This window comes from Cervus elaphus, chromosome 24 (assembly GCF_910594005.1).
Source record: "Cervus elaphus chromosome 24, mCerEla1.1, whole genome shotgun sequence".
Lineage (NCBI taxonomy): Eukaryota > Metazoa > Chordata > Mammalia > Artiodactyla > Cervidae > Cervus > Cervus elaphus.
The window spans coordinates 63,337,813-63,351,615 of record NC_057838.1 but is presented as its reverse complement, the minus strand read 5'-3'; the positions used below and the strand labels follow the sequence as shown (position 1 = coordinate 63,351,615).

The window sequence follows — 13,803 nt, the reverse complement described above, 5'->3', positions numbered from 1 at the left end:
TGTGAAGACACAAGGAGAAAGCGGCCATCTACAGTTTTCACCAGGAACCATTCCTGCTGGACCTTGATCTGGGACTTCCAGCCTCGAGGGTGAGAAACAGATGTCTGCATAGTGTGAGCGCCCCAGTCCATAGTTCTTTGAGATAGCATATGCTTGTCCATAGTCCCAGTCCATAGTATTTTGTTCTAGCAGCCTGACCCGACTGAGGGCCAGAGAAGACACACGAAAGCAGGCACAAGCCTGGGAGGCAAGGGGAAGGAGAGAAGAGGGAGAGGCCGCCAAATGTACCTAAAGAGGAGCTGGGGAGAAAGCAGAGGCGAGATGGCTGGGGCAGGGCAGAGGCCTGGGGCCAGGGCTTTGCTTATGGGGGACACACAGTTAATAATCACACACCTACCTTCAGGCCCAACGCGAAAGCCTGGGAACACAGGATGACAAGACACAGCCCCTGCTCCTCAATCAGGGAGACTGAAGGAAAGGGAAGACCTCACAGGACAGGCCCTCCACCTGGGGCTTCAAGGCGATGAAGGATTCTGCCAGCTGGTTCAGGGATGGGGGGACACGAGAGAGTGCCCCCAGTAGAGGCCAAAGCTTAGGCAAAGCCTCTGAGGAGGGGGCAGAATGGCATGGGGGACAGGAGAGGGCACTGGGCTTGACTGTGCCTTTCCAGGTGTGTCTGAGGTCACTGTGAAAAGGCTGCAGGTAAGTCCATGCCGCGGGGAGGGAGCAATTCCATTACCAGCAGCAGCAGACAGGCCAGTCCTGTCCCTCCTCCCTGCACCGCAGCCACCCCTCACCTAACGAGTCCTTGAGGGCGTGGGTGAGCTTGCACTGCCGGAAGGGGATGTGGTCTCGCTTCTGGTCCCCGAGGGCAATGATGGCCTGCTCCAGGAATGACAGCGATTTGTTGATGTAGGTGGCTTCCTTCAGGACTCGGCCCTCAGACTACAAACCAAAGGTCAGTTCTGCTTCAGGCCAAGTGGAGAGGCTGCCCCACAAACACGCTGCAGGTCTGCGGCCAGGCCAGAGCCTCCTGCCCAGAAGCAGGGTCTTCTCTTCCTGTCTTGTACTCCACGTTGGGCTAATAGGAACACTCCCAGGAACGCTGATGCAGATATTCATGAGTGAATGCTCATATGAATGTGAATACTTGTGTGAATATTCATATGAATACTCCCTTAAGAGTCACACTGTTATGAACATACAGGGGAATATTTGTGCAGATATTTGAGCAAATAATCCTGGGAATATACAAACATTCATTCAACACACAAATACAAACATTCATCTGAATGCTCTTCTGAATGCTCTTATGAATACTTATGCTAATACTCATATGAATATGTATGTGAGATGAAAAATTCATGCAAATATTCATCATATGAACACTCATGCACAGAGAAATGCTAATAAGAGCATGGAGCACTGACTGAGCACTGCCTGCCAGGCACTTTGCTGAGAATTTAGGAGCCATCATCTCATTTAGCGTTTACAACAGTCCTGCCAGGTAGGAACTGCCTCTCTGATGCAGCTGTTTCACTGCTGCTGTTCAGTTCACACTGAACTGCGCCTAGCTAGGAACGGTGCTCACGAATGCCCAACGAGGGACAGTCCACGCACACAGACACTAAACTGGAAACAGGGCCATGGCTTGTTGAGGAGGAACTTCCTGCTCCCCCACTTACCCTAGACTTCCCCAGCCTCTCCGAGCCTGCTAGATCCACCAGGTTAATTTTGGAAGTGATGTACTTTTCATCTGATAAGGTCCGTGAACGGGCCTGTGAAACACCCAAAACAGAGGTTAGGTTGTCACAGTGAGAAGCTTCTTACAGAATAGGCTCTGTGGGAATCGACCTCCCTTCCCAAGCTACTCAAAGAGCTTGTACTTACCTCCACATAGATGGTGAAAATGCAGTGTGACCTGGATGAGTTCTTGTTCATTGTGTGGGAGGCTATAATCCTGTTAGTCTCTCCCTGAAGAAGACAGAAAACATGTAGACATTTTGACATATTGAAATAACAAGGCATTTGAATCATTTTTTAACTATACAGAAATGATCTTTACATCACAGCCCTCAGGCAGGCCTTCCAGGGAAATCTGATTTATAAACTAGTAGAACAGAAGACAAATTGGAGTCCAGACCTATACTTTCACTCACTGCTAGCAACATGTGAATCTGTATAATAGCATTCTGAAAAGCAAAGTGGCAACAAAAATTATGAGCCTAAAAAATGTTCATGGATATTGAGTCATAACCAACCTACATATCCAACAATTCAGGAATGATCTATCTGGAGAACAATGTTACGTGACCAGAAGAATACTGGCAAATAGCTTTTAATAACAATAATGCAGAATCCAAAAACTGGAACAAACTGCCTTCAACAGCACGATGAAAGGACTATCCACCACAGCCAAATGGAGTTTACCCTGGACGCAAGGATGGTCTGACATACACAAATCAATCAGTGTGATACACCTCATTAACAAAATGAAGGGTAAAATCATACGCTGGTACAGTCTGAGGAATGCAGAAGCATTCATAGAAGAAAGAATAAACAGATGGTGCTACCAAGATGTTAATAATGGTCACTTCCAGGTTGGAGTTTATAGGTGGATCTTTTATATATACAGGTTATGCTTCCATATTTTTAAAGTGAACATGAATTACATTTAAACATTAGGAAAAAATCAGTAATTTGTTTCTTTAAAGAGACAGCCCTTGCCTCTAATTCACAGGACTGGCACTGTGACCAGAATATACTTAAAAGGAGACATGGTAGAGATGGTTGTACTTAGAGAAAAAGATTCATACGGAGGGACTCTTGTCTCCTTAAAGGACCCTGAGAAGTGCTATGAAGGAACCCCACATCAGTGGTACTGCCTTCCCCTGCGGAGAGTGGAGCACCTGAAGAGGAGGGGAGGCCCTGCACTGGGGAGGACGCCCGGCTGGCTCCCAGGCTACATCCCCAAGGTCTCACTGTCACATTCAACTAACCTAAAGTTATTTGTTCATCAAATTGACATATCAAGAAAAAAAGACAAGTCACAGGAGATAGAAAACAGTTGTAATACATACAACTGAGAAAAGAACTAGTTTTCAGAATTTATAATTTATACAAATGAGAAAAAAAAAAAGACATCTGTAAAGATAATAATCAAAAGACATGAACAGGGAAATCCAAATCAATAAACACATAATGAGGTCCCTAATCTCATTGGTAATCAGGGAAATAAAACCCAATGAGTGGGGCCATAATGGGAAACACGACACACCAGCCAGACTGGTCAAAATTTTAGGATCAGAATAATGGGAATTCTGACAACCTGTTGAGGGAGTAGGCCATTATTTGTATCGTTTAAGAAAGCTTAAGACACATACTCTCTGTGACCTAGCAATTACAGTTCTTGGCTTTACCTAGAGAAATTCATGCTTATGTGCATCAGACATACATACAAGAACGTTCCTAGTTCTAGCTCCTAGTGGCATGTCTGAAATACCCCCAAATTAGTAAAACCCAACTATCCATCTGAAGTAGAGTGGATAACTAAACTGTAGTATACTCACACAATATAATGTGATAAAAGTGAAAAGCATATAACAATACCAGATGAACTGCACATAAACAATAGGTAAAAGAAATAAGACAGTTCATCCTATATGACTCCTTCTATATAAATTTCCAAAAAGATTAACTTATACTATTTGAGGAGATATAAATGTGTTATGCTACAGGTGGTTAAGCCCTAATGAAGACCAAGGAAATGATTACAAGTCAGGAGAGTGCTTGCTTCCACTGTTAGTTGCTCAGTCGTGTCTGATTCTTTGCGACCCCATGGACTGTAGCCCACCAGGCTTCTCTGTCCTTGGCATTCTCCAGGCAAGAATACTGGAGTGGGTTGCCATTTCCTCCTCCAGGGGATCTTCCTGACCCAGGGATTGAACCCATGTCTCCTGTATTAGCAGGCAGATTCTTTGTCACTGAGCCACCAGGGAAGCCCAGTTACTTCTACATGTATAAATAAATACTTATTCATGATAAACTCTTCACAGACTTGGACCTTCTTTAACCTTAAGCCAATAAACTTTCAGCAAACATCTTTCTTCATGGTAGGAACAGCAATAAGATGAGAATGTGTTTTTGCTGCCTCCTGGCAGGCTCTTTCTTCTGTGTACATGCAAGGGATCTGTGTTTAAATTACCTCTGAGGACACCTAAGTGACTTTTTTAAAACTTTTATTTGACATATATCTTAAATACCATAAGATTCACCATTTTAAGTATTATATATAGTTCAGTGATTTTTAAAATCAGTAAAATTACAGGATTGTGTCAGTATCACCACAATTCTAATTTTAAAATGTTGCATCACTCCAAAAAAGTTTTCTCCGGCCTATTTGCAGTCACTTCCTGCTCCCCTCCCCCAGGCAGCTACTAATCTGCTTTTTGTCTCTATAGATGTGGCTATCAGAACATTTCAAATGAATGGAGTCATACATTAGGTGACCTTTTTTAATTTCTTTTACTTAGCATTTTTCCGGAGAGGGAGGAGGAATTTCATCCATATTGTAGCATGTATCAATGTTCCATTTCTTTTTTATCACTAGTTTTCTATTGTTTGGATGTACCATATTTTGCTTATCCATTCTCCAGTTGATGAATATTTTGGTTATTTCTGGTCTTTGGCTATTATGAATAATCTTATTATGAATATCTGTGTACAAGTCTTTGTGTGCACATAGATTTTCATTTCTCTTGGGTAGATTTCTAGGAGCAGAATTGCTAGGTCCTATGAAAAAATTAATGTTTAACTTTTTAGGAAACTGCCAAAATGGCTATAGCACTTTATAGTTCACCAGCAATGCATAAGAATTTTAATCTACATGATTTTAAAAAGAATAGCACATCCCAGGCAATTTTTTTTTATTGATTTGTAAGAGCCTTTATATTTCAAGGACACTAATTTTTATTTTTTTCTATATCACAAATGCCCATGGTTAACTTTTTAAAGGACAGTTTCAACTAAATAAAGAAAAACTTCAAGAGAAAAAAAGACTAGAAGCCAAATTTATTAAGCCAAAATATACATTATTGGGACCTCCCTGGTGGTCCAGTGTTAGGACTCTGCGCTTCCAATACAGGGGCCCAGGGTTTGATCCCTAGTCAGGGAACTAGATCCCACATGCCGTAACTAAAGATCCTATATTCTGCAACTAAGACCTGGTGCAGCCAAATAAATAAATATTTTAAATATATATATATACACACACATTATTGCCATATGAAGAAAACAGATGAGTGAATTCTTTTTTGCTTCTATATTTTTTCATTATTATCTGAACTTGCTAAACAAGCATATATTAATTTTAATTCTGGTTATCAAAGTAAGTAAGAAACTAAGAAGGAGGGAGGAAAAGGGGAACAAAAGGAAAGAAGGGAGAGAGAAAAGGTAAGGAAGAAGGCACCTGTGGTCCTGATCATCTCACCTCAAAGAGAAGGCTGAATGCATCCTCCTCCTGACTTGTGAGGTGGACCGACAAGCCCTTGATGAAGACCCCTTGAGGATTCTCCACGATGGTCATAGGTGTGACTGAGGGTCCAACGTAAGGCAGCGTGGATAGGAGATCAAACAGGCTCTCATTATAGATTTCCAGGTAGGAAACGCGCACAGTAATGGCATGTGTGGGACGTTCTTCAATCATCTTAAAAACCTAGATGGGAGATTGGACAGCAGTCACCAAGACCAGAACTCCAATGACCAGCCAGGATTAGGGGAGTTCTTACCTCAGGAGAGAACCCTCACCCTGGAAGAATCAACAACAACTAGTAGTTCATCGGGTGTGATATTCACTATCATCTTGTAGTTTTTTGAGGCCTGACTTACAGATTGGCTAATAATTATACAGTCTCAAGAAGTAGAGGCATGATGAACGGAAAAGACTGTGAAGTGAAAATATCATTTTGTGGAGTTTTACCACATAGACGCTTCTTTCACATCCATTATTTAATTCTATCCTCTTAACTCCACTGCAACTGAAGCAGGGCAGGGGCCGTACCCATCTGTGGTTGCTCAGCTAATAAGGGGAAAAGCCAAGCCAGAACTCAGCCTTCTCAACTCCTACTACCCTCCCCAGTGCTTATCAGCAGGTGACTTTGGCCTGGTCTTTTCCCCGTCTCTGGACCTTGACTTTCTTATTTGTTACATGGGGAGCAGGGCTGGATGATCCCTGAATCCCCCCCTTATCCTAACAGGCTAGATCTGTGCTGTGCCACATGCTAGACGCTAGCCACAGGGGGCTGCCCAGCACTTGAAACGTGGCTCATGCAAGTGAGGAACTGAATTTTATTTAATCTTAACTAAATAATTCAAACTAATACTAAATTCAATTACTGATAAACTTTTAAGTATGTTTGGAACAACTTGCGTTTATAAGTCCACCCTTTCAACTGTCAATTTCATGAAATCTAAATACAGAGAAACTATTTCTGATGAATATTTAGAGTCTAAATTGAAATGGGGACTTCCCTGGTGGTCCAGTGCTCAAGACTCCATGCTTCCAATGCAGGGAGTGTGGGTTCAATCTTGGTTAGGGAACTGTGATCCCACATGCTGTGCAGTGCAGCCAAAAAAAAGGATGAAATGAGCTGTAAGTATAAAATACGTTGTTGCTATTTAGTTGCTAAGTTATGTCTGACTCTTTGTCACCCCGTGGACTATAGCCTGCCAGGCTCCTCTGTCCGTGGAATTTTCCAGGCAAGAATATTGGAGTCAGGTGCCATTTTTTTTCTCCAGGGGATCTTCCCAACCCAGGGACTAAACCTGGATCTCCTGCATTTGCAGGCGCATTCTTTACCATTGAGCCACCTGGGAAGCCCATGTAAAATACATTTCAAAGACTTAGTGTAAGGAAAAAGAATGTAAAATATCTCAGTAATTTTCACATTGATTACATATGGAAATGATATTTTGGCTATATTGAGTTAAATAAAATGTGTTATCATATATTATATATCATTTAAGTGAAAGTTGCTCAGTCATGTCTGACTCTGCGACCCCATGGACTATATAGTCCATTCAGCTCTCTAGGCCAGAATACTGGAGTGGGTAGCCTTTCCCTTCTTCAGGGGATCTTGCCAACCCAGGGATCGAATCCAGGTCTCCCGCATTGCAGGTGGATTCTTTACCAGCTAAGCCACAATTCATGTCACTTGCTTTACTTTTTAAAATGTGGCTACTGGAAAACCTAAAACTGCATATGTGAGTTACATTATATTTCTGTTGGGCAGCACCGAGCTAGATATCAAGGTCTAAGATGCTGAGGCATTGACAGTGGGATGTTAAGGATATTGCTTCAAAAAATTATGCACAAGAGGGGCAACTTCACTTCCTATTGGACAGGGCTGTAAAACCTCAAGTTGTCTTTTAGGGAACAGTCCTCTGCCTCCCCCCTCCAAAACGAGGGTCCTCACAGAACACAGGCTAGCAGACTCCAAAGGAAGGCCCTTCTGTCCTGTCTTCAGTCACACTTCCCAGACTCCCAGGGCTGACTCAGTCCTGAAAGCTCATGTCATGCCCTGCTCCTTCCCTTTGCTCTTTCTGGGGTGATGGTGGTGGAAGAAGCCAGAGCAGGCCAGTAAGGAAGCTCTGCAATGGTCCCTCCCCCTTATTAAAGCCAGGAAGGAACAGAACTAGGTCCTCCGTATCCTCTGTTACAGGGCCACAGACCAACAAAGCAGCAAGAAGGCAGTCTGCACATCCGACTCACTCTTTACCAAATGGGAAACAAGCTTAGCATGGGAGTTGGTCAGAGTCTGGAACGCAAACTCTTAGGTTATACACACACACACACACACACACACACACACACACACACACACACACACACACACACACACACACACACACACACACACACACACACACACACACACACACACACTCCACCATGCATAACCTGTCTCCCCTACAGGCTGCAGCTCCACACACACACACACACACACACACACACACACACACACACACACACTCCACCATGCATAACCTGTCTCCCCTACAGGCTGCAGCTCCACACACACACACACACACACACACACACACTCCACCATGCATAACCTGTCTCCCCTACAGGCTGCAGCTCCACACACACACACACACACTCCACCATGCATAACCTGTCTCCCCTACAGGCTGCAGCTCCACACACACACACACACACACACACACACACACACACACACACACACACACACACACACACACACACACACACACTCCACCATGCATAACCTGTCTCCCCTACAGGCTGCAGCTCCACACACACACACACACACTCCACCATGCATAACCTGTCTCCCCTACAGGCTGCAGCTCCACACACACACACACACACACACACACACACACACACACACACACACACTCCACCATGCATAACCTGTCTCCCCTACAGGCTGCAGCTACACACACACACACACACACACACACACACACACTCCACCATGCATAACCTGTCTCCCCTACAGGCTGCAGCTCCACACACACACACACACACACACACACACACTCCACCATGCATAACCTGTCTCCCCTACAGGCTGCAGCTCCACACACACACACACACACTCCACCATGCATAACCTGTCTCCCCTACAGGCTGCAGCTCCACACACACACACACACACACACACACACACACACACACACACACACACACTCCACCATGCATAACCTGTCTCCCCTACAGGCTGCAGCTCCACACACACACACACACACTCCACCATGCATAACCTGTCTCCCCTACAGGCTGCAGCTCCACACACACACACACACACACACACACACACACACACACACACACACACACTCCACCATGCATAACCTGTCTCCCCTACAGGCTGCAGCTACACACACACACACACACACACACACACACACACACACACACACTCCACCATGCATAACCTGTCTCCCCTACAGGCTGCAGCTACACACACACACACACACACACACACACACACACACACACACACACACACACACACACACACACACACACACACTCCAGCATGCATAACCTGTCTCCCCTACAGGCTGCAGCTCCACACACACACACACACACACACACACACACACACACACACACACACACTCCACCATGCATAACCTGTCTCCCCTACAGGCTGCAGCTCCACACACACACACACACACTCCACCATGCATAACCTGTCTCCCCTACAGGCTGCAGCTCCACACACACACACACACACACACACACACACACACACACACACACTCCACCATGCATAACCTGTCTCCCCTACAGGCTGCAGCTACACACACACACACACACACACACACACACACACACACACACACACACTCCACCATGCATAACCTGTCTCCCCTACAGGCTGCAGCTACACACACACACACACACACACACACACACACACACACACACACACACACACACACTCCAGCATGCATAACCTGTCTCCCCTACAGGCTGCAGCTACACACACACACACACACACACACACACACACACACACACACACACACACACACACACACACACACACACACACACACACACACACTCCAGCATGCATAACCTGTCTCCCCTACAGGCTGCAGCTCCTTGGAGGCCTGGATCCCACTGGCTCCAGCAGCTGGCCTGGGATGGACAGCTTCTGTGTGCCATCCCACCCATGGGCCCACACTCTACCTGCTGTAGGGCACGAGGGAGGATCCCCCGGTGCTTGTAATTCTCAGTTGCCCCCGTCATGGTATACGTCTTGCCAGCTCCTGTCTGCCCGTAACACATGATGGTGCCTGCAAACGTTTCAAAACACATTTTGGTGACATCCAGGAAAATAGATCTAAGGACAGCTTTTCCCTCCCCCAGCATGCCCAGCGCCAGCCAGAACCCTGGTGTGAAGGTGGCCATCAGGAGTAGCTAAGGACATCGGGAATTCCTGCCATGTAGGGTGAGTGGCTGAGCAGGGAAACAGGATGTTACGGGTCAGAACACAGGCAGCTGCTCTGAATCTGTGGTCCATTGAGGGCTCTACTGCTTCCCTTTCCAAGAGGGGATCTGATCCTAGAGCTTCTGAGGAGAGCAGGGAATTCCAGGCTACAGAGGACCTGGGAATTTTCCTAGCAAGATGAGGGTGATGAGAGCATTGAAGTCAGCCCTTCTTCAGCAAGACCATGGACAGCCAGGCTCTCAGAGCTAGGTCTCCCCATGAGGCTGCCCAGACATAAAGAAAGAAGAGCTTTCAAAATCCCCAGGAAGAGATGGGAGTGGGAAGGGCATTTTCTGTTACTGGTGAGAATTCTTTGTAGACAGCACATTCCCACAAGACTAAAGCTGGTCCCAGGCCACTTTCAGAAACCAAATAACGTGACTAGGTCCTGATCTGTCCCAGTGCCCTCTGGGAAGACGTTCACTTGCACTTCACTTGTGCTTTAGGTCTACCATCACCACCAGGCTGTGGGACCTAAACCAGTCACCCTGGGCTCCAGTTCCCATCTGCTCTTCCTCCTGACTTGGGCAGCCTGAACCAGACCCAACCCAAAGGCTGCTTCTGTAGGTATTCACACAGCAGAAATGCCCAGGCAACATTGGGTGGTGGAAATCAGTGTCCACCTTTTCCACATGGGTGCTCTAGTTCCTGGGATTGGTAGGTTTTACACAAGGGGCCTGAATTCAGCATCTGCACTGGAGTCAGAAACAGTATCTTTAATCCTGCAGGAATGTGCAGGAGGAATCAGTTTAGCTGGGACTCAGAGCCCATTTGTGGCTCCACAGCACCCAGAGCCCATGACTCAGCCTCCCTGGGCCTTAGCTCCTCTGTCTTTACTTCCTCAGGGCCACATCCCCTCAGGACGAATGAGGACCACACCTATATATCACACACAGGCTACAATGTTCGGGCATCTACACTCAACTGACTTTTAAACAGAAGACCTAAAACTTGCAAAAGGGGAACATGCTAGTCAGGAGCCACCAGACAGGCAGTCTACAGACTGTGATGTATTTTTTCTAAGGATTTCAAAATCTTAAGATTTTAAAACAATCTTAAACTGAACAAGTTTGTACAAATTTCCCTATAAATTTTAATTTGCTAAATGGTTTTTTTGTTAAGCTTTTACTTTAAGAATATCAAACTCTACTCAAGTTTTTTTTTTTTTTTTTTTTTTCGGAAACTCTACTCAAGTTTTTAGTGATATATGTAAATAAACTAATACTGGAATGGAACAGATTGATTGTGCTGGTAGGATAAATGGAAATAGCTCCTAGCAGGTAGCCAAGAGAAAAATGTTTGACTCCATCAAATTTATCATAAAGACATTGTTTCAAAACTAATATTCGAGGAATTTGAAACAGGATAATAGTTGAATCCCCATGACCTATAGAGAGACAGGGTCATTAAATCGTCCTATGAAGGTAGGAACCCAGGACCATGGGTCAAGCCATGACCACCATGTCATCAAAATTTTCCATCATAAGAACATGGAGACAAATAAACAAAAGTTAGTAACAGAAATTGTAGTTTATTTTATTCACCATAAAATCCTTGTACCTCTTCCTGGGTGGGGGTGTTCCCCAGGTTCTTACGTTAAAACAACAGTTGATGAACTAAATTACCGTTAAAGCCATTGAGGGCCTGAGAAACCACATCCTTTGCGACTACCTCGTAAACCAAGTCCTGGGAGGCATCATGGAGAACTCTGTCCAGTTTGAATGACCAGTCTGTCTGCTGGTTATTGACAGCTCCCCTCCGAGTATCTTTTTTTAAGTGAATATCAATGGTCTAGGAAGAAACGAAGACTTGTTAAGAAACTGGTATAAAAAAGTCAACAGCAGCCAAGGCTTGACCTGGAGGAAACAGGAGGTGAACTTGAGGAAGAACAGGGACTTGCATGCATCCTGGATGACCTTCGGGATGGGGGGAAGGCAGCCACCTCGGGGAGGCCATACACCCTCAGGGTGGAAGGAGCAGGAGATGGGAGCACAGGCTGGTTTCAGCACATCTCACCCTAGTGGACAGGGTGCCGTTTGTCTTGGTTCCCTCATCTGTGATATGGGGTGAAGCACATTTATCACATTCTCATTAAACAAGTTTTAGGTAAGTCCAATAAGCACAGGAATGCCTTGAAACAGGCCAGAGAGAACAGTGGGCTTGGGAATGGAGGCCTGGGCTAGAGCCCTAGCTCCTTGGTGACTGGAGGCGAGGCCTCCCTCAGCGTTGTGGTGAGCACCCACTCCCTCACATGCTATGGGCCACGGTGAGCAATGAAGAAATGATAGCCACAGGAAAGGCACTGGACTCTTCCGACATAGTAACTCACTGGCACTAAATCAAGCATGCCTACCGACTTGTAATCAGCACGTTTTCAGATGCAAAGATTTCTAAAAATTTTATTTTTAGATTTTTAGACCCCTTTATGGCAAGACTCTGTGGCAGCAGCTGGTTTAGAAATATATTGGGTTAGGTTAATGGTAGATTCCAATCTTTGAAATGAGTACTTCTGATGTTAATGGACTCTCACTGGACTCTTACACTGGCTGTCTTAATCCAGAAGCCAAGACATGCAGAAAAAATAAGATCAACAGAGCAGGGCTTGGTCCATTCATACATTAAATGTTTTGTGCTTCAGGGTCACTGAATCCAAGTCCAGCAGGGTGCACTTCACAGGGCTGCACCTCAGTTTCTTTCTGACTGCTAGGACTTTAGAAGCTTGAAAAGTTGACCTTTGAATTGCTCCCTTGAACAATGTCTCCATGCTGCCCATAGTAGATCCACAAATGTTTGCTGAATAAAAGCATTCCATAACGCTCAAGGTGTGCTAAATCTGTCTCAGGCTTCAGAATAGTCCTCAGACACTGGTGAGGACATGGGGAGGGATAGATCTTTCCAGTTCTCGCCATAAGAGTTTCTCCCACTCTTTAGTAAGTTTAACAATAATCAACTGAAGACATTTCTACTGTACTCCATGGGAGATTGTACAGTGGGAGATCTGATCACCAGAAAGTTTTATGAGTGTGGACAAATGTCACCTTTCAGTGTCAGACACAAGGATAAAGGTAAACTACTAACCAAAAAGGCAATAAAAATGGGAGTTTCATGAGCTTCCTCATTGACAGCATTGGTGGGGGGAGCGCTCTGGACTTGAAGGACTCTAGATTCCATCTGAACTTTTACCAGTTCTGTCCTGGTCCTTACAAGGGTGTCTGAAAACAGTGCAGTGAGAAAGCAGTGAGAGATTCTCAGGCAGGTGAAGGCAAACACAACTGCACTTACTTTGTTGTCATCTCCGTATTTGATCATTTCATGAGCAAAGTCGTCAGTGGGTCTGACACGGACAAATGCGTGAACTTTTTTCCTAGAACCCATTTTAGCTAAAAAGAAGAAAACAGCAACATTTTCAGTAGTCATCCTCAAACAACCATTAGAAGGGAGATGTCAGTGATCAAAGAGATTGGAAAGCATGATGTGTGGTCCATGTTTTCCCCTCTCACTGACAGCCAGCCTTCCTTTTTGCCCCCTCGCATTTCAGTGCTCTGCCCACAGGATCCTGCTCAACAAGTCTATGCACTTCCAACTTGATCAGGTGCCTCACCATTCTCCACCGACCCCCTAAGAGACCAAAATACAAAACAAAACAGAATGTTCCCTTCAGTGGCCTAATTTCCCTCCCTGTCACTTACAGCTTTAAGCCTTCATCCTATTTGATGACACTACATTCAGTGTTTAACATTTTTATTACACATGGTAATTATTCATGATAGTA

The 13,803-nt window shown here is 45.1% G+C and overlaps 1 protein-coding gene and 1 long non-coding RNA gene across 27 annotated transcripts in view; one reads left to right on the top strand and one right to left on the bottom strand.

The window, feature by feature from the left end:
• KIF9 (kinesin family member 9) overlaps positions 1 to 13,803 on the bottom strand; it is a 38,319-nt gene that overhangs the window by 21,759 nt on the left and 2,757 nt on the right. For 4 of the 5 annotated variants that reach the window (XM_043886047.1, XM_043886046.1, XM_043886044.1 and 1 more), the window contains 7 exons: positions 13,314 to 13,411; positions 11,657 to 11,822; positions 9,731 to 9,837; positions 5,489 to 5,713; positions 1,891 to 1,974; positions 1,686 to 1,778; positions 798 to 945 (listed from right to left, as the gene is read on the bottom strand). In XM_043886047.1, coding sequence (XP_043741982.1) covers positions 798 to 945; positions 1,686 to 1,778; positions 1,891 to 1,974; positions 5,489 to 5,713; positions 9,731 to 9,837; positions 11,657 to 11,822; positions 13,314 to 13,411 — 921 coding nt within the window. Of the gene's footprint in view, positions 1 to 797; positions 946 to 1,685; positions 1,779 to 1,890; positions 1,975 to 5,488; positions 5,714 to 9,730; positions 9,838 to 11,272; positions 11,823 to 13,313; positions 13,412 to 13,803 lie in introns of those variants that run through there. The other variant, XM_043886048.1, reaches the window with a different exon arrangement.
• LOC122682833 overlaps positions 1 to 13,803 on the top strand; it is a 60,256-nt gene that overhangs the window by 45,217 nt on the left and 1,236 nt on the right. For 9 of the 22 annotated variants that reach the window (XR_006337553.1, XR_006337548.1, XR_006337541.1 and 6 more), the window contains one exon: positions 8 to 3,159. This is a non-coding gene — a long non-coding RNA (uncharacterized LOC122682833). Of the gene's footprint in view, positions 1 to 7; positions 3,160 to 9,632; positions 11,186 to 13,803 lie in introns of those variants that run through there. The other 13 variants (XR_006337551.1, XR_006337550.1, XR_006337547.1 and 10 more) reach the window with 13 other exon arrangements.